The 24,994-nt window shown below is 43.1% G+C and overlaps 1 protein-coding gene across 1 annotated transcript in view; it reads left to right on the forward strand.

Annotated features, from left to right (window-relative positions):
* ascc3 (activating signal cointegrator 1 complex subunit 3) overlaps positions 1 to 24,994 on the forward strand; it is a 358,193-nt gene that overhangs the window by 254,078 nt on the left and 79,121 nt on the right. The window contains exons 31-36 of the mRNA XM_055634935.1: positions 6,103 to 6,240; positions 6,333 to 6,453; positions 7,132 to 7,190; positions 10,611 to 10,774; positions 22,167 to 22,278; positions 24,377 to 24,511. Of these exons, the coding sequence (XP_055490910.1) occupies positions 6,103 to 6,240; positions 6,333 to 6,453; positions 7,132 to 7,190; positions 10,611 to 10,774; positions 22,167 to 22,278; positions 24,377 to 24,511 (729 nt within the window). The remainder of the gene's footprint in view (positions 1 to 6,102; positions 6,241 to 6,332; positions 6,454 to 7,131; positions 7,191 to 10,610; positions 10,775 to 22,166; positions 22,279 to 24,376; positions 24,512 to 24,994) is intronic.

Consider the following 24,994-nt stretch of genomic DNA (forward strand, 5'->3'; position numbering starts at 1 on the left):
TCGGTCAGTGCCGTCCGCGCTGGGAGCTCCACAAACCACAGCTCCGTGATGTCGATGCTGCGGGCCCAACGCTCCGGAGCTCCAAACGGCGATCCAGGAAGGTATCGCCCACTCCGTGGTGAATCCAGCGCCGTGCCGCCGCTGCCGAAGCTCTGGTCCGGTCCCCAGTCCCCGGTAGGAAAAACCACTCCGATCCAGTGTTAGACAGCAAGGAGGGGGGCGAGGACGCCTTGGAGAAATAGTCGCATCCTCGCCATGAAGCGACTGGGAAGTGGCTTCCCCCTTACCCTACCCCCTCCCCCACATAGAAAAACCAAAGGTGGGTGGGTAGGCGGCGCGACTCACATCACAGTGGCCTCTGTAGTCCGTCTGTCGTTTATTTATTTTTTGTCTCGTTTGTACGTAGTTTTTATTTTTTTTAAACTGGGTATGTGTGTGGGGGGCGGGGGAACTTTTTTAAAATCTTTCCCCTGCACGGAGAACCCAACCTTTTCTCTGTCAGGTCTCCGTTGCTGTTGGGGCCGAGCACCGTGGAACGGCCTCCAACCGGAACGACCTGGGGCTCCAGTCGCGGAGCTGCGGACTTACCCACCATCGTGGAGCTGGCCGAGTTAGGAGCGGTGGTGGCGCGCTGCTGCGGCCCGACCCAGGGGATTCGGGGGCTCCAGCCGCCGGCCCGGTGGACAGTGACACCGGGAGCCCGTGGGTCCCTGCTGGGAGACCACTTTTCGGGGCTTCCGCAACGGCGACTTCTCCCGCCCGAGTTGCGGGGTTGAGGATGACCTGGAGCTGGGCCTTACATCGCCCGGCGCGGCTTTAAATGGCCACGGGACTTGTTAGCGTATGCCGGGGGCTCCAACACCAAGACCCGGAGCGCGGCCTTGCATCGCCCGGCGCGGCTTTATAATTGCCGCAGGACCTATTTACCATCGCCCGCCGGGGGCTTTGACTCTGACATCGGGAGGAGAACGATGAGGGCAGGGGACAGATAAGACTTTGCCTTAGATCACAGTGAGGAGGAGATTCACTGTGGTGGATGTTCGTGTAAATTGTGTTGTGTCTTGGTTCTTCTTGTTTGTATTACTGCAGAAACCAAATTTCATTTGAACCTCTGGGTTCAAATGACAACAAATAAATTGTATTGTATTGTATTGTAAAGAAACTCCAGAACAAAACTAGTTAGACAAACTAAAATTTAAAATAGGATGGTAAAAACGGACAGGCTGTAGGCAGAGGCGCCTACAATGCAGCGCCCCTAGTGGATCGGTGGTAAGGGTGACCATCCTTGACATTAAGGCACCATTGAACCGAGTATGATATGAGGGACCTCATCTAACTGGTGAGTGGAGTACAACGTGCAAACGGAATGATACATAACATCTAGAAAGGCGTGAGGGGGTCATGGGGATCAGATCAGCATCGCACTGAAAGCAACACTGCAAGAGTTTGTCGGGCAGCATCCTTGACCTAATCTTCTGGTCTTCCATGATAATCTCTTGATCTTAAAAACAAATGTAGAACTAGGCGGCACGGTGGCGCATCAGTAGAGTTGCTGCCTTACTGCACAAGGGACCAGCATATGATCCGTACTGCGGGTGCTATCTGTATGAAGCTTGCACATTTTCCCCATGACCTGCAGACGTGTTCTCCAGAAGCTGCGCTCCTCCCATACTTCAAAGACATACAGGTTTATAGGTTCTGAAGCCTACCAGTCTGAAGAAGGGTCTCGACCCGAAACGTCATCCATGCGTTCTCTCCAGAGATGCTGCCTGTCCCGCTGAGTTACTCCAACTTTTTGTGTCTATTTTCAGGTTTATAGGTTAATTGGCTTCGTAAAATTGTTAAAAAGTTGTCCCGATTGTATGCAGGATAGTGTTTGTGTGCGGGGATCGCAGGTCGCCATGGACTCAGTGGGCCGAAGGGCCTGTTTCCACAGTGCATCTCTAAACTCAAATAAACTTGGTGATAATGAATTGTGCCATTCACAATTCCACTGATGATGATGATACAGGACATACAGCCATTGCAGTGAATAAATAACACAACTTCAGTGGTCGATCAAATATATTCGGGGAGGTTTAGGTCAGCGCAAAATTTTCAGTGCAAAATAAAGGAGGCCATCCATGCGATTGTTGGTTAAAAAATGCATGGACAAGGGTTGACTGGTGGAGAATAAATAATACTTCAGATGCTGGAATCTGAAACAAATGCAGAAATCCTTTATTATTTCCGCAAATGGCAACGGATTTCATCTTCCCCTCCGCACCCCTTACTGCTTTCTACAGGGACCAGCTCAATCCAGGACACCCTGGTTAACTCATCCCAACCCACTATCCACCCCTGTCACCCAGCATTTTCCCCGGCAACTGTCGGAGGTCCAACAGTTGTCCCTGCATCTCCTCTCTCACCACTATCAAGAGACACAAAAGGCCCTACCAATTTCAGACAAAGATCAGTCCTAAAGCAGGGCCTCAACCCAAAACATTGGCAGTCCTTTTGCCTCCACAAATGGTGGACTCACTGATTTCCTCCAGTAAAATGGAGACACAAGGAACTGTAGATACTGGAATCTTGCATCCCTATAATTATAAAACTCTGATCTTGGATGTGGATTTATTTATTTGTGTGTCCGTCTGTTTCACATTTCCTCGAAAACACGACGCGTTAACAGTGAAATGCTTACATATTCCGATAGAGATTTACGCCGTGATGTCAAAAGTAGCCTTACCTGAACATTTGATTAATTACTTCTTCAGTTATTAAAATTGTTCACAAATCTGAAATCTTTTTTTAAAGTTAACGAGCTGATGACGTCACAATGGCTGTGCTCCTCGCGGCCCGCTGTGCACTGTTTGCCACACTTGCCCCTCGGCTCGGGTTTCCCGAGAGCAACCGAGAGCTGCCGAGAGCTTTGGTCAAAGCACGCCCATACTGCTTCGACCCAACCTGCGCTCCTTTGCTCGACACTCGCTCGCCCACTCGCGCCTCGGCTCGTGCCTCAGCTCATGTCTCCCCCCTCCCCTCTCCCACCCTCTCTTTCTCTCTCTCTCTCCCTCTCCCTCTCTCTCTCCCTCTCCTCTCTCTCCCCTCTCTCTCTCTCCCCTCTCTCTCTCTCCCCCCTCTCCCCTCTCTCTCTCTCTGTCTCTGCCTCCTCTATCTCTGCCCTCTCTATCCCCCTCCCTCTCTAGACGCGCCTGCAAGTTGGAGTCTATGCGTCCATGGATAGGGCAGGGATGGGATAAAATGAGCCAATTAATAATATTAATATAATATCCAGGGGGGTGGTCAATGTGTGTGTGATGCCACAGGCCACCTCCCATCTCCACAACCGTGCGTTGAAGGGACGGGACCCAACGGGTCCCCCTAGGTCTGGTAGAACATAAAGTGCTAGAGTAACTCAATAGGACTGGCAGCATCTCTGGAGGACATGCATAAGTGGTACTTCGGGTTGGGATCTATCTTCAGTCTGAAGAAAGGTCCGGACCCGAAACCTCACTATTGCATGTCTTCCAGAGATGTTGCGTAACCTGTTAGTTAGTCGAGCACTATGATTTGCTCCAGTAGTTTATTTTTGCTCCAGATTCCAACATCTGCTGTCTCTGGTGTCTCCAGACTAAGAATGGAAAGGGGTCATCATTGTTGCTAAAGCTGGATGTCATGAGGTTTCTTGAGAAATCTGAAATCTTGTTCTCAGATGATGTTGCCAAGGAGAGCATATTAAGGATAAACTATTGGGGAATACTAATGAGAACTGTGTGAGTAAAGCAGTAGTGATTCTCTGGTCATGATGCGTTTTTCGCAATTTATATCCAATAATATTCATGATAATATCCTAATGATTAATTAGTCAATAGCACTGCACTTAAATTGTGCAGTAATTAATGATTAAGAAACATTACAGTATAAACTAACCTTGACAATATTGTAATTGTTCACACACCTCTTATATTTAACGGCATAATTATATTTCTCTTCCAATGACTTTTTTTTATCAGAACCACATTGCTATATTTATAGAAGTACTTTGGCAACACATCATTTACTCATTGTTATAGTTATGCATGGGTTAGTGAAGTTTTGATAGGTCTGGAAACACATGCAGCGATGATTTATGCAAACACATGCCTGTCTCCTAGCAGCAGCCTAGGTTTCCTGCTGTTAACAACCCAGCAGATTCATTAAGCAAGGAGCAGCCTCCTAACCAGGGACCGTCTGCAATTTGCATTGCAGATCCTTAGGTATTATACACAGGAAACAATGACCACAATCAATGTATGCAAATGAAAATTGAATCATCTGCTTGCTACATCTATGATTGTATTCCTGATCTATTGGCTATTCTTTGAAGTGGTATAAAATAATCTGGGAGCTGTATTTATGAATATTGTTTTGTGTGATGTATCAGAAAGAGCATGACCACCTTTTCAAAGTCATGAGGCACAACAACCCATCTGACACAACCTTCCAACATATTTGTTCCTATTCCTATTCGTGGTCCATTCATGAATGCTCAGGCCACTTGAGATTTTAACTGGCAATCCTGTGTGCTTAAATTATATTTAATAATTTTTTTTTTGTAGCTCTTTAAGACTGTCTTCTGATGGTCCAAGTGCACTAAACCATGTGCAGATGTTGATTGTGGCCTGTGTGCAATACCACTGGATCACTAATGCAAATTGGAGAAAGCCTTTGTACCACGACTGATTTGACCCCGTCTATTGTGCTAGTTGCAATCTCAAATAACATACGTGATTTCTCTTTCATAAATCCATGTTGACACTGCCAATCCAATTACAGTTATCTACATGCCCTGTTACCACTTTCATAATAATGCTTTCTGATATTTCTCTTGATGTTGTACTGTTCATCTTCGAATCGGGGAATCATTCCACAACTTGTGTCATTTTCAAAGATGATAACGGGAACATCTACTATTTTCATAGCCAATTCCTTCAAACCATTCGGACACAAGTAGAAGAAAGCATGGACCAAATTTGTTCTTTCCATTGACATCATTAAGATTCTCACTGGATAGACGTGGGAAGAGCAAACTGCTTCCATAGTCTAATGGGCTTGAACAACCACAAATTAGATTACTGTCACAGTTGGCTGCCTCACAGTTCCAGGGACCAGGCTTCATACAGATCTCATGTTTAAGAAGGAACTGCAGATGCTGGAAAATCGAAGGTACACAAAAATGCTGGAGAAACTCAGCGGATGCAGCAGCATCTATGGAGAAAAGGAAATAGGCAACGTTTCGGTCTGGAGAAGGGTTTCGGCCCGAAACGTTGCCTATTTCCTTCGCTCCATAGATGCTGCTGCACCCGCTGAGGTTCTCCAGCATTTTTGTGTACCTTTCATACATAGAAACATAGTAACATAGAAAATAGGTGCAGGAGTAGGCTATTCGATCCTTAGAGCCTGCACCGCCATTCAATATGATCATGGCTGATCATCCAACTCAGTATCCCGTACCTGCCTTCTCTCCATACCCCCTGATCCCTCTAGCCAGATCTCGTTGTCTTATCGATAATCTTGACTGCATGGATTTTCATCTAATGCTTCAGTTTCCTCTCAGATCCCAAGAATGTGCATGGAAGTTATTTGACTGCTGTAAGATACTCCTTGGTGTGGAGATGTGGCACAAGAACTAAAGGGGAGTTGAAAGGCATGTCTGAGAAAATAAGTTGCAAGGCTGCAGAGCAAAAGGGAAGGCAAATGGGACTGATGAGATTGATCTTCAGGGAACTAATATTGACCCAATGGGAAAAATACCTTTTTTTTCCTCCCGTAATAGGTCAGTAAGATTACCTTGTAAGCATTAAGAGAAAATGCAGGGTCAGACGCATATGTGGAGAGAAAATTACTAAGGTTTCAGTTCAGTTAGTTTATATTGGAACTTGAATCCTTGTATTGCAATTAGTGCAGATGTTGTTACAGAAAGGATTATAGCTACAAAGAATGTATTCCTGACCAATCTGAAAAGGAACAGCGAATAGCAGATTTGGGATATTGCTGTCAGAATTATTACTCCTTAAGGACCTAGTTTCAGAGAATGGATTGTTGAACTGATACACTTTCTGTTGCTGTTTATCTTTATAGATGAGCGATATAATTGAGATGGTGAAAGATTCAAATCTAAAACTGACATTAGCCTTTGGTATTGGACTACATCATGCTGGATTGCATGAGCGTGATCGGAAACATGTGGAAGAACTCTTTGTTAATTGCAAGATCCAAGTGAGCAGTTACATATTTTCATAATATCCTGTTCGTTTCATTTTTAAAAAGTTGGAATGAATTTGAATCTATATGTACTATTAATGTTATAGGTTCTTATTGCCACCAGCACGTTGGCTTGGGGGGTGAACTTCCCTGCTCATCTCGTCGTCGTAAAGGGTACTGAGTATTATGATGGAAAAACTAAACGTTACGTGGACTTTGCAATTACAGGTGAGCAGCTCAAATGTGGTGGTTGCCTTCTCTATTTCTCCTGCAATATTTGTTACATATTTTCCGCAGGGTTTTCCGATTGTTTTGTTTGAAAATATTGAAAAGCAAGAGAAAATAATTCATGATATAGTAGCAGAATTAGGCCTTTCAGCCCATCAAGTCATTCAATCATGGCTGATCTATATTTCCCTCTCAATCCATTCTCCTGCCTTCTCCCCATAATCCTCTGATACACTTACTAATCAAGAATCTGCCATTCTCTGCCATAACAATATCCACAGACAGCCACCTGTGGCAATGAATTCCACAGATTCACCGCCCTCAGATTAAAAATAGCAAACCTACCAAAGCTTTCCCTGTCTGGTAGATAATGGCTGTACAGTATCTGGGCAGTAGGTCATATCAGAGCCATAACCTCTTCCCAACCAGCCCACCCTAATGTAGGTAAGCAAGGAGGAACTTCTTTCAACAAGGGCTTGACTACTTTCCATGTAGATAACATATTTCGGAACAATTTCATTATGAAAAGCACTTAAATGCTACCATAGGAGAGGTTGGAATTTTATCAAATGAAATGATTGAGGTGGGCTGAATATTTTTTGTCACATAATTATCTTTCAACCTAGTGACTGGAATTATAAATGAGCTAAACAAAATTTCTTATTTGTGTAACTTCAGATGTTCTACAGATGATGGGACGTGCAGGCCGCCCACAGTTTGATGACCAGGGAAAAGCTGTGTGATATGACATTTTCACCTATGGTCCATGATAAAAATTCCTTCAACTTAAAAAGATTTCTAGTGGGTGCCTCAGGGAAGTGTTCTTTGTTGTTTGTCATGTAATCAATGATCTGGATGTGTGGTAAATTCATTAGGTATGAGATGATACCAAGGTAGGGGGTTTGTGGATAATGAAGAGGATTTCCAAAGTCTACAGAGTGATTTAGGACATTTGGAAAAATGGGCTGAAAGATGGCAGATGGAGTTTAATGCTGATAAATGTGAGGTGCTACACCTTCAGGACAAATCAAAATAGGACGTACATGGTAAATGGTAGGGAATTGAAGAATACAGTTGAGAGGGATCATAATGCATAGTTCCCTCATAGGGTTTAAAGAAAGCACTAGCCCGTCAGAGCATTGAGTTGAACTGGGATGTCAGTAAAATTGTACAAGGCATTGGTGAGACCAAATCTGGAGTATGGTGTACAATTTTGGTCGCCCAATTATATGTCCAAAATAGAGAAGTACAGAGGAGATTTACTAGAATGTTGCCTGGGTTGACTAAGTTACAGAGATAGGTTGAATAAGTTAGGTCTTTATTCTCTGGAGCGCAGTTAAGGGGGGACCTGATAGAGGTCTTTAAAATTTAGACTGATGCCAGCACCTTTGAGAATAGGGAAGATTCAAACAAGAGGACGTGGCGTCAGAATTAAGGGACAGAAGTGTAGGGGTAACATGAGGGGGAACTTCTTTACGCAGAGAGTGGTGGCGGTGTGGAATGAGCTCCCAGTGGAAGTGGTGGAGGCAGGTTCATTGGTATCATTTAAAAATAAATTGGATAGGCATATGGATGAGAAGGGAATGGAGGGTTATAGTACGAGAGCAGGCAGGTGGGACTAAGGGGAAAACATTTTGTTCGGCATGGACTTGTAGGGCCGAGATGGCCTGTTTCCGTGCTGTAATTGTTATATGGTTATATGGTTATTTGTTTCTATGAGGGACATAATTCTTCCCCATTTTGCACTCCCGTCTTTGAAACGATTCAGTAAAAGTCAAACTAAAACTCTCTCTAATTTATCCAAACAATATACTTGAACTTGACTGAGAAGAGCACAGTTCCATTTTTCTTGCCAGCACCGAACAGTTCCCAGAGCCTCTCTAAGAGAGACAGTCATCTCATGAATACTTCGGGCCACAAATAACTGGGATGATATCAGCAAAACACAGTTCACCAAGACAAGCTGCATCCACCAAAGAGAAGCTTCCTATCCTAGTCCCAGAGTGATACAGCATGGAAACAGGCCCTTCAGCCCAACTTGCCCACACCAGCCAACATGTCCCAGCAACACTAGTCCCACCTGCCTATGTTTGGCCCATATCCCTCCAAACCTGTCCTATCCACATACCTGTCTAACTATTTCTTAAACGTTGGGATAGTCCCTGCCTGAACTACCTCCTCTGGCACCTTGTTCCATAAACCTTTGTGTGAAAAAGTTACCCCTCAGATTCCTATTAAATCTTTCCCCCTTCACCTTAAACCTATGTCCTCGGTCCTTGATTCACATACTCTGGGCAAGAGGCTCTGTGCATCAAGTCATTCATTTATCCTGTCATTTATTTTTAGTTAAAGCACATATCCCAGAGACAAGGTGTCATAAGTACCTTTCTCCTCGCATTCTAATCAAATAAAGGCTACGTATCCACTTTCCAAATGCAATTAACGTAGTGGACCAGAAAGAGGTATCGGGATCCAAAGATCACTGATGCATTCTTCATCATTTACTTTATGTGGCACTAAACATGTTTTAAGATAAAATTCTATAAATATTGGAATTAAACCAATTTTCAACTTCTCAGGATTTATGATTAATTTTCAGCTTCTGAGTACTTACATGACAGCATTTTATATGTAATAAATTGTTCCATTTGAAAATAACCAAAGAAAGAATTAAACAAAAACAGAAACCCAGTCCAATTGAAAACTCTCACAGTTCTCAACCTAAGTTTTAGTTTGAATCTAACTAATTTCACGGCAAGAGGATTTGACTATGGGAACAAGGAGGTCCAACTGCAGTTGTACAGGGCCCTGGTGAGATTGCATCTAGGGTATTGTGTGCAGTTTTGGTCTCCTAATTTGAGAAAGGACATTTTTGCTATTGCGGGAGTGCAGCGTAAATTCATCAGGTTAATTCCCGGGATGGCGGGACTGACACATGATGAAAGAATGGCTTATATTTACTGAAATTTTGAAGGATGAGAGGGGATCTTATAGAAACAAATAAAGTTATTAAGGGATTGGATAGGCTAGATGCAGGAAAAATATTCCCAATGTTGGGAGAGTTCAGAACCAGGGGTCACAGTTTAAGAATAAGGGATAGGCCATTTAGGACTGAGATGAGGAAAACATTTTCACCCAGAGAGTTGTGAATCTGTGGAATACTCTGCCACAGAAGGCATTGGAGGCGGGTTCACTGGATGTATTCAAGAGACAGTTGGATTTAGCTCTTAGGGCTAACGGAATCGAGGGATATAGGGAGAAAACAGGAACGGGGTACTGATCAGCAATGATCATATTGAATGATGATGCTGGCTCGAAGGGCTGAATGGCCTTGTCCTGCACCTATTTTTCTACTTATGTTTCTAAGTAGAAAGTGCATCTTAAATACATTAACAAATGTTTTGCATAATTGTCAGTTTAAGGCACTGAGCTTTATTATTGATAATTAATCCATACACTGGTTAGTTAATTTACACCTTTCAAATAATTATAGTCAAACCCGTTTTTTGTTTCAGTTTTAATGTTAAGACAAAAATGTGGAATGTAATCGTATAAATATTGATTGAAATGTTAAGGAGTATTCAAATGCGACCGGCGGTCGGTGGGGGAACCATTGTGAGGGGGGGGGGGGGGATGAACAATGGAGGATCCAGCGTGGGGGTGGGACCGCCATGAGGGAGGGGTTAGAACAATGGAAGACCTAGTGTGGGAGGACCACCGAGAGGAGGGAGGGGGGAGAACATTCGAGGGCTGGGAGTGGGGGAGAAAAAAAGAGGAGCCGGCAGGGGTACGTTGTAACTTTGTCAGCGCCATATGTGGCGACTAATTGCACACTTTGGGTATGCAAACAAAGAATTTCACTGTGCCTTGTCACATGTGACAATAAAGTATTCCATTGCAAATGTTTCAGCAATTCGGTCTTGTAATCCACGAATATTGTCATAGCAATATTAGTGCAATACAGAGATTACCTGTCACAAGTAGCATTTGTCTGCATGACATACTAAATTGGTTCATTGATCTGGAAATGTCTTCTAAAAAGCATATTGTTAAGGAGCAGATTCCCTCTATTTTCAAATTTGAGCATCAAGAATGCCAGCAGACAAAATTTTTACCCTAAATCATTTGATCCCAAGAAACAGTATTAATACTCCTCCGGTTTGTTGATTACTGTTACATCTTTCCCACATTGTAGTTTATTGGAAGTTCTCGCTGACCACATGAATGCTGAGATTTCTGCTGGAACGGTTAGTTCCAAACAAGATGCCATGGACTACATTACGTGGACGTACTTCTTCCGTCGTCTTATCATGAATCCCAGGTTAGTAAAGGCACCTTTATTTTCTAGATTAAAAAAACAAGTCGGCTATCACAATTGATTGATTATTATTTTTACCAATCATGTCATGTAAATGAACAAACGTGTATTGTTGTTAATCACATCATACTCTGAAACATTTTAATCAGTGTTATTTAAAATGTCAGACTATCTGAACTTTCAGAAATTATTCCCTTTGTCTTGGACTCTGAGGGAAAAGCATTAATCTGAATAGTACATATGGAGGTTCGTTGTAACTAAGAGTTGAATATGGAAGTATTGAAAAATTGCAGCACAGGAAATCATTTGTCTTACTGTAGATGAATCCAACCATTACCCGTCCTCTTCTAGATAGCCCTTTAATTATTTATTCAAATTCATTTCAAAAGACACATTTGAGGTAACATCAACCATATTTTCATGCAGGTAGACAAAAGTACTGGAGAAACTCAGCGGGTGCAGCAGCATCTATGGAGCAAAAGAAATAGGCAATGTTTCGGGCCGAAACCCTTCTTCAGACTGATGTAGGGTGGCGGGGTGGGGAGAAGAAAGCAAAAAGGAAGAGGAGGAGCCCGAGGGCTGAGGGAGAGCTGAGAAGGGGAGGAGACAGCAAAGGCAACCGGAAATTGGAGAATTCAATGTTTATGCCGCTAGGGTGCAGACTGCCCAAGCGGAATATGAGGTGCTGCTCCTCCAATTTCTGGTGGTGCTCACTCTGGCCATGGAGGAGGCCCAGGACAGAGAGGTCGGATTCGGAATGGGAGTGGGAGTTGAAGTGCTGAGCCACCGGGAGATCAGGTTGGTTAATGGGGACCGAGCGCAGGTGTTCGGCGAAGCGATCGCCAAGGCTATGCTTGGTCTCACCGATGTAGATCAGCTGACATATTGAGGAGCGGATGCAATAGATGAGGTTGGAGGGGATGCACAGAGTTTGGATGAACAAAGCAGGTCCAGCAACATTTGTGGGCACTCGCCATTTTGTGTAAGGACCCTTCATCTGGATTGAAAAATTAGAGGGGAGCCAGTATAAAGAGGTGAGTGTGGGAGTGTGGGACAAGAGTTGGCAGAAAGAGCTCTCACCTCAGTTCTTCACACTGACTATTTCCCTTCTTTTAGTCCAGATAAAGGGTCACAACAGGAAATGCCATTTCTCTCTACATATGCTGCTTGGCCGGCTGAGTTCTGCAGCACTTATTTTCCTGAAAGTGGCCTTACAGGTAGACATGGTAATGAAGAATGCTTCTGGGCCACTGACGTCCATCAATGATGTTCATATTGGGCCACCTGACGTTCATTTCGGGTCGAGACCCTCGTTGAGGATTGCCAATAGTCAATGCTGTATTCTGCAATCTGTATCTTATTTGCTCTATATGTTGTACGTGAGTTTGACTTATTTATATTTATGTAATTATTTGATCTATTTTGGATGGCATTCAAAACAAAGCTTTTCACTGTACCTCGGTAGTCAAACCTCAAGAGCATTGAGAATAGAAGTTGAGATGTTATGTTGCAGTCGTACAAGACGTTGGTGAGGCAACATTTTGAGCATTGTATTGAATTTTGGTCACCCATCTGTAAGAATAATACCATTAAGATCGAAAGATAGCAGAGAAGATTTACAAGGATGTTGCCAGGACTCGAGGGCTGAGCTATAGGGAGAGATTGGGCAAACTGCGACTTTATTCCTTGGAGCGCAGAAGGCTAGAAGGTGATCTTTAGAGGTGTATAACAACATTAAGTGAATTGATAAGGTGAATGCACAGAGTCTTTTACCCATGGTAGGTGAATCAAGAACCAGAGGAGATCATTTTAAAGTGAGGGGGGAAACATTTAATAGGAACCTGAGAAGCATCTTTTTCACACAGAGGGTGGTGGGTAAATGGAATGAGTCACTAAAGATGGCAGTTGAGGCAGGTACAATAACTATTTAAAATACACTTGGACAGGTATATGGATAGGAAAGGTTTAGAAGGATCTGAACAAATTGCAAGCAAATGGGACAATCATAGATGGGGCATCTTGGTTGGCATTGACATGTTGCCGTTGATTAATGGAGGATGTTGCCAGGACTCGAGGGACTGAGTTGTAGGGAGTGGTGGGGTAAGCTCGACTTTATTCCATGGAGTGTAGGAAACGGAGAGGTGATCGTACAAAGGTGTGGTAAAATCATGAGGAGTTTGGATCGTGTGAATGCATGCAGTGTTTTCCCCAGGGATGGGGAATCAAGAACTAGAGGGAATAGGTTTAAGCTGAATGGGAATAAATTTAATAAGACTGGTAGGTCAACTTTTTTCACGAAGCGCGTGACACGTATATGAAACGAGCTGCCAGAGGAAGTGGTTGATGCCAATAGAATAACAATATTTAAAAAACATAGAGACACAAGAGACGCAAATGTTACAAAACACAAATTCAGCAGGTTAAGCAGCATCCGTGGCGAGAATGGACAGATAACATTTGAAGTCAGGCCTCTTTTTCAGACTGAAGAAGCATCTTGACCTGAAACGCTTTCTGTTTAGAGGGATATGGGTCAAACGAGAGCAAAGGGGACTAGTTTAGAAGAGCATCTTGGTCAGTACAGGTAATTGGGCCAAACGGCCTCTTTTCCCTGCTGTATAACACTTTGACAATCATTTGTTGCTCCAAATTGCAACATCTCCTAGTTCCTTGGGGTTAAGGCCTGCATTCCATTTGAGGCCCATGCTGTTTCTTTAGCATTTGTACAGGGCATATCATTGCTGTGATTGATGACTGTGTTTGCTACCGGCTTCTGTAATAGGCCGGTCATATGCACACAAGCCAACATTTGAACTAACTACTTCAAAGTTTTGCTTGTTTTTGGCAAACGATTTGACTATCGTGCATTGTGCTTAATTTATCTCTCTCCCTCTCCTCTCTCCCTCTCCCTCTCCCTCTCCCTCTCCCTCTCCCTCCCTCTCCCTCCCTCCATCTCACCCCTCCCCTCCCCCTTCCCCTCTCTCTCTCTCCCTCCCCCTCCCTCTCCCTCTCTCTCTCTCTCTCTCTCTCCCTCCCCCCCCCCCTCTGGTTTTTCTATTTGCGCAAAAACAATACGCAATAGCTAGCAATGTTACAACATTTTGAGATTTAAAAAATCAAGTCTGCAATTTATCCCATCAGATAAAGCATAAAAAGAAGTTTAATTTGACACCTAATTGACTTTCATATCTCAAGTAATAAAAAAGTTATGGCCATTTTCATACTCGGAAATTAGCATCTTGTTCCCTATTGATTTTCTATGGACATAACAAATAAGCTGTGATCATGGACAGTCAAAAGCACATAACTTTCTTAAAAATTAAGCGAACTGAATGAAATTTTCAGTTATCATAGTTTGAACCATTCTGAAACAAATATAAAATAATCTTACTTGGATGACCTGAAATTAAAGCATATAATTAGTTAGTTACCCAATTGTAGCTAATTTCAAACTTCAATTACTAGGTCTAAACATCTATCCATTTCTTAATAAATGATTAACATTTTTAAATAGCCTAAGTGTCCAAATAATATTCACAAATAATTCACAATAAAACATGATTTTTAAATCTCATTTACATCAATTTATAGGCCAAATGGAAGGAATTTAGTGTTCAATTGCTGCAAATTAAAGTCCATTTTAAATCAGCTTTCTAGTGGGTTCCTATGAACGCGCTGGTTTAGAACGTTCACATTGCGCTGGATTTGTGCCCTCAAGTGCCCAGAAAAATACTGCGGGATATAAAGAGCCCAAAATGAACTACTCGCTATAGTAAACTTTGTATAAAGGGGTCTTAAGAAGCCCCTTTTAATGTAAAAATAAGGTACATACCTTTAGTTGTTTGTTTTATAAAAACCTGGGGCTGCGAGAGGTCGCGGGTTGAGAGAGTGATTTTAAAATTATTATAACTATTATTCGAGGCCTATAAAACTAATAATACCTTTTGCGACGGGGTCTTTCAGCGATTTTTCGTTAATGATTTACTAGGCTGAACATCTTCGATTGGAACAGCCTAGTAAAAATCGCGTTTTAAACCCGCTCCCTATAAACAGCGCCAAAATCGCGCACACGGGCTGGGGCAGATTCTCAGCGACGATTCAGGTAGATTTTGCAACATACCTACAATAGCGTTACAATTTTTCGTCTGCTTACTCACCATTCACAGATCGATGGTATATTGTGAAAGTTATTAAGGTTTAAAAACTGCACATGCGCAGATTGCCGTCAGTTGCCGCCACGCAGATTGGTCTCCTCTCCTGTCAGTCAGGAAGGGGCGTTGCTGGCACCATCGCCGCACTGCTTGGCTATGTCCGCTGTCAATCGGCTGGAGGTCGCCATGGTGAAGGAGTGGCGCCGCCGCACAGTACCTGGTGGGGAGGGTGTTGCCGTGGGCCGAGCCTGGCAACTGGGCCTGGGCTGGAACCAAGGACGAACCTGGGTCCGGGGTCAAGGTGTACCTGTGCCTCAGGGGCCGCCCGGCCGCCGCCATCCTGCAGCGCAGCCTCCACTTCCTGCTCTGCGGGCAGCTCTGGCTGAGGGGGGGAGGGAGAGTGGAGAGACGGATGAGGGAGGGAGGGGGGAGAGAGAGAGAGGGAGGGAGGGATGAGGGAAAGAGAGGGAGGGAGTGGGGTGGTGGATAGAGGGGGTAGGGAGGGGGGAGAAGGGGTTCTGGGTGATGGACAAGGGAGGAGTAGAGGGAGAGGGGGACAGGGATGGGTGGATTTGATGGGAGGGGTAGGCGTGAGTGGTGGAATATTGCGTTGGGGAACGGATTGCCCAATGGGTCCCACTTACTCTAGTATCTTTTAAAACGTTAAGTCTGCTTCCTTTTTCTTGTTGAATAAACTGAAAATTAAATTCAATGACCCCATTCAAGCGTTATGCAACATCCATGGTTTTCGTGTGTTAAGCTGAGGACCTATTGATTAGGTCTATCTTGAGTCTTTCAAACCAGCTTAAGATCTCAAAAGAAAAGGTCAGTCGTTCAAGACTGAGATGAGAAGAAACAAATTCAATCAGAGGGTTGTGAAACATTGACATTCTCTATCCACGAGCACCATGTAGGCTAGATCCCTGAGTATAAATAAGAAAGAGATTGTTTTAGATATTAAGGCATTTGGAGAATTTGATGTAAGTGCAGGAGAGTAACATGGAGATACTGGATCAATCAGGATGTTCTAGAAAGGCGTGCATGCTGTTTGCAACTCCCTAGCCATGCAACATAAACGTTTACGAAGCATTTAGACAGGTACATGGATAGGACAGGTTTAGAGGGATGTTGGCCAAATGCTAGCAGATGGGAATAGTGCAGATGGGGATGTTGGGCCGAAGGGTCTGTTTCTGCGCTGTTTGACGCTGAACATGCTGTCGTGCACACTGCAACTACACGGTGGTTCGCCAAGGATCTGGGCATTCTAGCAGATTGTCGTTAATATCATAACCATCTTCTGCTTCTGCTTCGGTATTGAGTTGCTCAATCAGCCACATTCCATTGATTCCGTGCACCACCACCAAAAAAAAAAGTCAGCATCACGTCAGACCTTTCTGCAAACGATGACTGCTGACTGAACATTTGCAATGTTTTACTGTTTCTGGTTCAGATTTCCAACCTCCAATTTTCATTTTCTGTTTACAAAATATTCACTCTAAAAAGTGTCACAGTGTTGCATAATGGCAGGTGGATTTACTGGGTTCTATTGCACCCAAAATGGAGACATTGCCACTTCTAAGGAAAATCACTCATGTCGGATTAATTTATTATGTAGCAATATGTTCGACTCTAGCATGTTTTAACAGTATTATACAGCACCTAGTCTACTTTTTCATCATTGATTATAATTGCATTTGTATTTATAATATGTCTCTTAAGTATTTCACACAATTAATCAAGGGTTGAAGAAAGGGATGTGTATACAACATGTGAGCGATTTATTAATATTTTATTAAAAATCCATGCTTACAATTATGCACCTGGTGCAGATATGTTAGGCCTGTCTGTTAGTCTGTGTTGCAGATTTATGACCAATTATATATTCATTCTAATGAGATTGCCTAATTATTCATTTCATCACTGCTTTGTAAAAGTAGCAGAGGCAAGGTAATTAAAACAATATGTTTGCATTGTATTTTGAAACACTCAACAGACTTGCTGAACACAAAGCCGATATAATGTTAATAATAGTGTTGTTGGTGTTTTTAACAATTGTTTCTTGAACTTCCATGTCTCTTGCTTTCAATTCACATTTTCTCAGTTCACTAACAAAAAGGAGCCTTCCATTTGAACCGACTCCTCCCCTTCATTTTAGTAAATGAGAACTTATTTTTTTTCACCAGACAGTTCTTCCTTTCTCATGCTAACATGCATGCACTTCCTTTGCACCCAACAATATTCCATAACTCCCTTGTCAATTCTTCCCTTCCCTCTCGGTCCACCCCCTCCCCGGGCACTTTCCCTTGCGGCCGCAGGAGATGCAACACTTGTCCCTTTGCCTCCCCCCTCGACTCCGTTCAAGGACCCAAGCAGTCGTTCCAGGTGCGACAGAGGTTTACCTGCATCTCTTCCAACCTCATCTATTGCGTCCGCTGCTCTAGATGCCAGCAGATCTATATCGGTGAGACCAAGCGGAGGTTGGGCGATCGTTTCGCCGAACACCTCTGCTCGGTCCGCAATAACCAAGCTGACCTCCCGGTGGCTCAGCACTTCAACTCCCCCTCCCACTCCGCCTCCGACCTCTCTGTCCTGGGTCTCCTCCATGGCCACAGCGAGCAGCACCGGAAATTGGAGGAACAGCACCTCATATTCCGTTTGGGGAGTCTACACCCCCGGGGCATGAACATCGAATTCTCCCAATTCTGTTAGTCCTTGCTGTCTCCTCCCCTTCCTCAGCTCCCCTACTATCTCCTCCCACCCTCCAGCCTTCTGGCTACTCCTCCTTTTCCCTTTCTTGTCCCGACCCACCCCCACCCCCGATCAGTCTGAAGAAGGTTTTCGGCCCGAAACGTTGCCTATTTCCTTCGCTCCATAGATGCTGCTGCACCCGCTGAGTTTCTCCAGCTTTTCTGTGTAACCAATAATTTATGCATGTTCAAAGCTGTTCCACATAAAGGCTTACTTTGCAGATTCCCACAAGCTTTTGAATGTTGGTGATTATCAAATCATAATACAATTTAGGGGGCGGCACAGTGGCACAGCGGTAGAGTTGCTGCTTTACAGTGCCAGAGACACGGGTTCAATCCTGACTGGGGGTGCTGCCTGTACGTAGTTTCTACGTTCTCCCTGTGACAGCGTGGGTTTGCCCCGGGTGCTCTAGTTTCCTCCCATACCCCAAAGGCGTACAGGTTAATTGGCTTTGGTAAAATATTGTAAATTGTCCTTGGTGTATACGATAATGCTAGTATATAGTGTATGGGGATTGCTAGTCGGCGTGGGCCGAAGGGCCTGTTTCAGCACTGTATCTCTAAACTAACTTATTTCCCTGCCTTTGACTACTTCATTTACGATGGACTCGTGTTAAGTCATAACATCCTAATAAACAGAAACAGAAACATTTTCAACCTTTTCCAGATCCTTACTTTATTTTTAAAGAGGAAAAACTCACATTTCACATCAGGCATACTCAACAGATCAGGCAGAATCTGTGCAGAAACAACTGTTTACCTTCAATGGTTATGACCTGGAATGTCATCTCTGTTTATATCTTCATAGATGTTATCTGACTTTTGAGTATCGCTGGCATCTTCAGTTTTTATTTTACATTCACAAAATATGCATTTTTTAAAATCTCTCGTTTCATCCCTGTTCCATCTTTGTTGTCCTCGTCCCTTGTTCTCGGTCTGATTGGTTGTGGTTTGAAGCTTGTGTCATTCTAGAAGTAAAACAACATGTCTCAAGTTGCATGATTTTGTACGAGGATGTGGTCTGGACTCCATGCCCAGAATGCTTGACTGACATCTGTAGGTTTCTTTGAGGAATCGTGACTTCCAGCAAACCCATGTGTTACAGCTTTGACATGCAACATCTATTCCTTCAATTCCCTCCCAAACCTTACCATTAATATTATTATTCCGCCGCATCTGTGTGGACTACTTTGAATATTTGTACTTTGTGTCAGTGAAAGCTACCCTGATTTAAATTTATTTTGTGAGTATGATTTGCCTGGTTGAGCTGAGGTCATGCCTCCCATTGCAATTATTCTTCAAATAATGTGAGTTGCAATCCTACAATTTGTTAACTCTATCTGATGTCCAAAAGAATAATGACATCTCTACACGGCAGATAATACTGCTGATGGTTTTATAGGTATGTTTGAAATTTTGATTATACATGTTCATGGTCCCATAGGGAGTTATTCCTGTGTTTCCCAGAAGGCTACTAATGGAAGTTAGCCAGTCTATCCCATGTGCTAGCAGCTATTAGTATAAAACTGCCTCTGATTTTGACTCCTCTCATGGGACAAGTAATTATTGTGTTCAAACAGGCTATAATTCTGATCCTGCTGGCTCTCTGAGTACGCCCCCAGCTATTAGAATCATTTAACATCTCAGCACCTGTTAACAGCAGTGTAAATATTCAACCCTGCTTGTATGCAGGTTATGAGCCGTATGCTAGGGAACCCTGTGAGGCTAGTCTTTTAAATTGAAGCCTTTGACAACTCAATTACTCTGTTACTAGGGTGTATAATAAAATGTCTATTTAAAGGGAGTGATAAGACAAGTCAATTAGACTGTTGCTCAGTTGTTCAATGAAACAGCTGTCCAAAGGGACGGGATAGATTACTGCTAAACTGGAGAACAACAGGTAAATACCCTTTGCAGGCTGACACTGCTGATAATTCCCCGTGCAATTGTTCCTAGCATTAAACTTTCCAAAGCGTGCAAAATTCAACCAAAGTGAAATATTTAACTAAAATATGTTTTCTTTATTGTTCACTAATTACCCACTTTATGGAAAAATAGCTTTCCCCATGCTGATTTTCATTCCTTGCTTGAATATCTTTCTCCCTGTGTGAACCATCTTTTAATTCCTTTCTCGTGGCCAATGCTCATATTTACATTTGCTACAATAGCCAGCTTATATCTCCTAGTCAACACTCCAGAATTTTTTTATAATGACATTACATTTATTTTGGAATGGGGGGGGGGTTAAATATACTTCCTTCAATCAGAAGCCTCCTGCAACTGTCATAGATTACCGGAATTAAACATTATCTCCATACAACAACCGCAAATGCCATGAGTGCCTGCCTCTGTAATTGACCCACGTAACTCCTGTAAGGTGTCTCATTTTCCATCGGTCCCTCCACCCAAGCCTTGAATCCCTTTTCTTAAACACTGAACAATCCTTTCTCTGAGAATTCAGCACACACTGAACCCTGAGTGGAGAATTCCTGCCAACTCTCCAGTTGTACAAACACAAGCATTCTCCTTCAGCCTCACCTCTAATACTCCTGATGATGAAGACACAGTGCTGGAGTAGCTCAGCAGGTCAGGCAGCATCTCAGGAGAACATGGATAAGTGACATTTTGGGTCAGGACCCTTCTTCAGACTGAATATAGGATGGGGGGAGGTTGATTAACCCTAAATATGTGTGAAGCTTCCAAAATAAAATCTATATATTAATGCTTATCTTAACTTCTCAATCATGCCGCTTTTCCCGATTCTGCCTTCAACTGAAAAATGCCAAAATCAATATTGTTAACTGTAGTCCTTCTGCAGTCGGCAGGGCAGTACTCTGCATATCACCAACTTATAGTCAGTAGCAATAGGAAAAATAAACATAGAAACATAGCAAATAGGTGCAGGAGTAGGCCATTCGGCCCTTCGAGCCAGCACCGCCATTCAATATGATCATGGCTGTCATCCAAAATTAGTACCCTGTTCCTGCTTTCTCCCTATATCCCTTGATATAGATCCCTTGATATAGCCCTAAGAGCTATATCTAACCCTCTCTTGACAACATTGTGAATTGGCCTCCACTGCCTTCTGTGGCAGAGAATTCCACAGATCCACAACTCTCTGGGTGAAAACGTTTTTTCCTCATCTCAGTCCTAAATGGCATCCCCCTTATTGATACACTGTGACCCCTGGTTCTGGACTCGCCCAACGTCGGGAATATTTCTCCTGCATCTAGCCTGTCCAATCCCTTAAGAATTTTATAGGTTTCTATAAGATATCCTCTCATCCTTCCAAATTCCATTGAATACAAGCCCAGTCAACCCGTTCTTTCATCATATGGTAGTCCCGCCATCCCAGGAATTAACCTGGTGAACCGACGCTGCACTCCCTCAATAACAAGAAATCCTTCCTCAAATTAGGAGACCAAAAATGCACACAATAGTCCAGGTGTGGCCTCACCAGGGTCCTGTACAACTGCAGTAGGGCCTCCTTGCTCCTATACTCAAATCCTCTCGCTATGAGCTTTTCCAAAAAAGCAATTGTGGAACTAAGTTAAATGAGAGTGAGTATACAGAAAGCCCATTTTTACTTTGTAACAACTTTTTGGTTTAGTTTAAAGATAGAGTGCAGAAACAAGCACGTCAGCCTACCAAGTCCACATCGACCAGTGATCCTCGTACATTAGCACTACCCCACACACTAGGGATCATTTACAATTTTTACCAAAGTCAATTAACCTACAAACCTGTATGTCTTTGGAATGCGGAATGAAACCAAAGATCCCGGAGAAAATTCACACAGTCCACAGGGAAAACGTACTGTACAAACTCTGTACAGCCAGCACCACCCATATTCAGGATCAATCCTGAGTCTCTGTATATGCAAGGTAACAACGCTACCACTGTGCCACTGTGCCACCCTCTAAATTGCAATAGATGTCAAAAGGGAAAAAAAAATATTTGTTCTCCTGTGGATTTTCTACTGATTGTTATTGGGAAATCTATTCCTGTCCTGTCTGGATATAGGGCTTTGGAAATTCCTTTGTGTGATTTCCAAAAAAAATAGTGGCTGTATGGTTGAAAATAAACTCAATCTGGAGTAGAGAAATTTCTTAACTCAGACTTTCCAGATAAATTCCCTGTAGCATTCGGGCATCTTTTCTCTTGTAATACTCCAAAGGCAAACTCTAAAGCTAGCTCAAAGGTAAAATCAGAACAGATTGTTAGCTCAAGGTAAAAGGTCATAATTTTGCCATTTGAAACTGCTCTTGGATTGGTGCCAGAGAATCCTTTGAGATAATGATAATGGTGCTTTTGGAATAATGTTTTGTTTGTTTTTTGTTAGCACTTGTAAGAATTAATATCAGCTCCGTAAGTACTATGGAATGTCATGAGAAGAGGATGAATACAATTTTCCAAGAAAATGCCTTGAAAATGCTGATTTGTGGAGCTTAACTGTCCATTTTGATTTCTAATGTTTTTCTACTGTCTGCTTTCTCACAGTTATTATAACTTGGATGATATTAACCATGAAAACATGAACAAATATCTGTCCAACCTCGTGGAGAAGTCTCTTGCAGATCTGGAATCTTCCTATTGCATATCAGTGATGGAGGTACGACTCACTTTGCACCATTGCTCTTCTTGTGGCGTAATTTGATTATGTTTTAATCTTCATTTCATTGTCAATAGGCAGGGCTTTGGTTGGAAATGTGGGCCATTTAGGACAGTTGTAAATGACAAGCTCCTGCGTTCAGACAAGGAATTTTCCATGTATAAAACTAGAATGTTGCCTGGGTTTCAACTACGAAGTTACAGAGATAGGTTGAATAAGTTAGGTCTTTATTCTCTGGAGCGCACAAGGTTAAGGGGGGACTTGATAGAGGTCTTTAAAATGATGAGAGGGATAGACAGAGTTGACGTGGACAAGCTTTTCCCTTTGAGAATAGGGAAGATTCAAACAAGAGGACATGACTTCAGAATTAAGGGACAGAGTTTAGGGGTAATATGAGGGGGAACTTCTTTACTCAGAGAGTGGTAGCGGTGTGGAATGAGCTTCCAGTGGAAGTGGTGGAGGCAGGTTCATTGGTATCATTTAAAAATAAATTGGATAGGCATATGGATGAGAAGGGAATGGAGGGTTATGGTATGAGTGCAGGCAGGTGGGACTAAGGGAAAAACAAGTTGTTCGGCACGGACTTGTAGGGCCGAGATGGCCTGTTTCCGTGCTGTAATTGTTATATGGTTATAAAAGGGCGGCACGGTGGCGTAGCGAGTGGAGCTGCTTGCTGTCTCACAGCGTGAGAGATCCAGGTTCAATCTTTACCTGAGGTGCTGTCTGTGTGGAGTTTGTACACACTCCCTGTAGACACGTGGGTTTCCTCCAGGTGCTCCCACATTCCAAAGACGTGCAGGTTTGTAGGTCGGTTGGCCTCTGTAAATTGCCCTTAGTGTGTCGGGAGTGGATGATAAAGTGGGATAACATAGAAGGGGTGATCGATGGTTGGTGTGAACTCGGCGGCCCATGAGGCTTGTAACCAAGCTGTATTTCTAAACTAAAGGTCAGGATCAAACCTGGATCACTAGCTCTGTGAGGCAGCAGCTGCGACACTCTTCTGCCCTCGAGGTCTGGGGTATCTGTAATAAAAGATTGCCATCTAATCACGTTGATTAGTCGGAATCCGCTGTGAAAAGTGACCAGTTCACAGCCATGGTGGATAAACAACGCCTGGCCCAGTAGAGGAAGGAGGTTGATGGTTGCGGCTTCAGTGCCATGAGATGAGCTCCCCTTAAGGGAAACATTTATGTCTTGTTAAGTCCCTCTAGAATTGTATGTTTCAACAGGATCCCCCCTTATTTTTCCATATTTACAACTGCTCCATTCTTCCTCATAATGCATCTTTTGCAAATTAGGAACCAATAACGAATATGCTTACAATTACATTGAATGCAAGAATATCTCTTTCGAAATAACAGATTGAAACTGCGGGTATGGTCACATCATCATCACCCTGTGCAGTTTAACACTATCACACATTAACACTATCCTACACACGCTGGGGACAATTTACACTTATATCAAGCCAATGAACCTACAAACCTGTACATCTTTGGAGTGTGGGAGGAAACCGATCTTGGAGAAAACCCACCCGTTCATAGGGAGGACGTGCAAACTCCGCACTGACAGCACCCGTAGTTGTGATCAAACCCGGAGCATTGTAAGGCAGCAACTATACCGTTGCGTCACTGTGCCGCCCTTTGTTGTGACAAGACTTCCCTAATTTAGTACTCCATCTTCCTTTCAATAGAGGTCAGCGTTCTACTTGCTATACCTGCATGCTAACTTTCTCTTTTACACAGAGAGTGGCTGTTATCTGGAACACGAATAGGCGGTGGAATGCAATATCATTACTATGTTAAACAGATATTCAGATGGACTCTTAAATAGGCAAGGCACAGAAGGATACTCTCCTAATGCGGGCAAATGCACTTACTGTAAAATTTAACGGCAAAATTCAGAAAATATGCGTCAAAGGTTACAGGGAGAAGGCAGGAGAATGGGGTTGAGAGGGAAAGATAGATCAGCCGTGATTGAATGGCGGAGTAGTCTCAGTGGACTGAATGGCCTAATTCTGCTTATACAACTTATAGAAAAATATGAAGTATTTTTACATTTTAATTTGTTTTTCTATTAATTCACAATTATCTTGCAGGACAACCGTAGCATCAAGTCACTGGATTTAGGCCGAATAGCCTCTTACTATTATCTGAAACACCCGACTGTGAGCATGTTCAAGAAGAAAATGAATGCAGATTGCCATGTGGAGGACTTGCTGTCAGTTCTAACGGTGAGTTCTAAATGGTGGAAACCCAAACTTGTTGCAATTTTATTCCATTTGTTGGAATGTGAAAACAGGCTCTTCCTCATCCACGAGGAATTGTTCAAAAAGAATAGACTGTGAAATACAAATTGCCTTTTAATCGGTACTCGCTAGAATTTAGAAGATTGAGGGGGGATCTTATAGAAACTTACAAAATTCTTAATGGGTTGGACAGGCTAGATACAGGAAGATTGTTCCCGATGTTGGGGAAGTCCAGAACAAGGTGTCACAGTTTAAGGATAAGGGGGAAATCTTTTAGGACCGAGATGAGAAAAAAAAAATTCACGCAGAGAGTGGTGAATCTCTGTAATTCTTTGCCACAGAAGGTGGTTGAGGCCTGTTCGTTGGCTATATTTAAGAGGGAGTTAGATGTGGCCCTTGTGGCTAAAGGGATCAGGGGGGTATGGAGAGAAGGCAGGTACAGGATACTGAGATGGATGATCAGCCATG

This window comes from Leucoraja erinacea, chromosome 5 (assembly GCF_028641065.1).
Source record: "Leucoraja erinacea ecotype New England chromosome 5, Leri_hhj_1, whole genome shotgun sequence".
NCBI classification, from domain to species: domain Eukaryota; kingdom Metazoa; phylum Chordata; class Chondrichthyes; order Rajiformes; family Rajidae; genus Leucoraja; species Leucoraja erinaceus.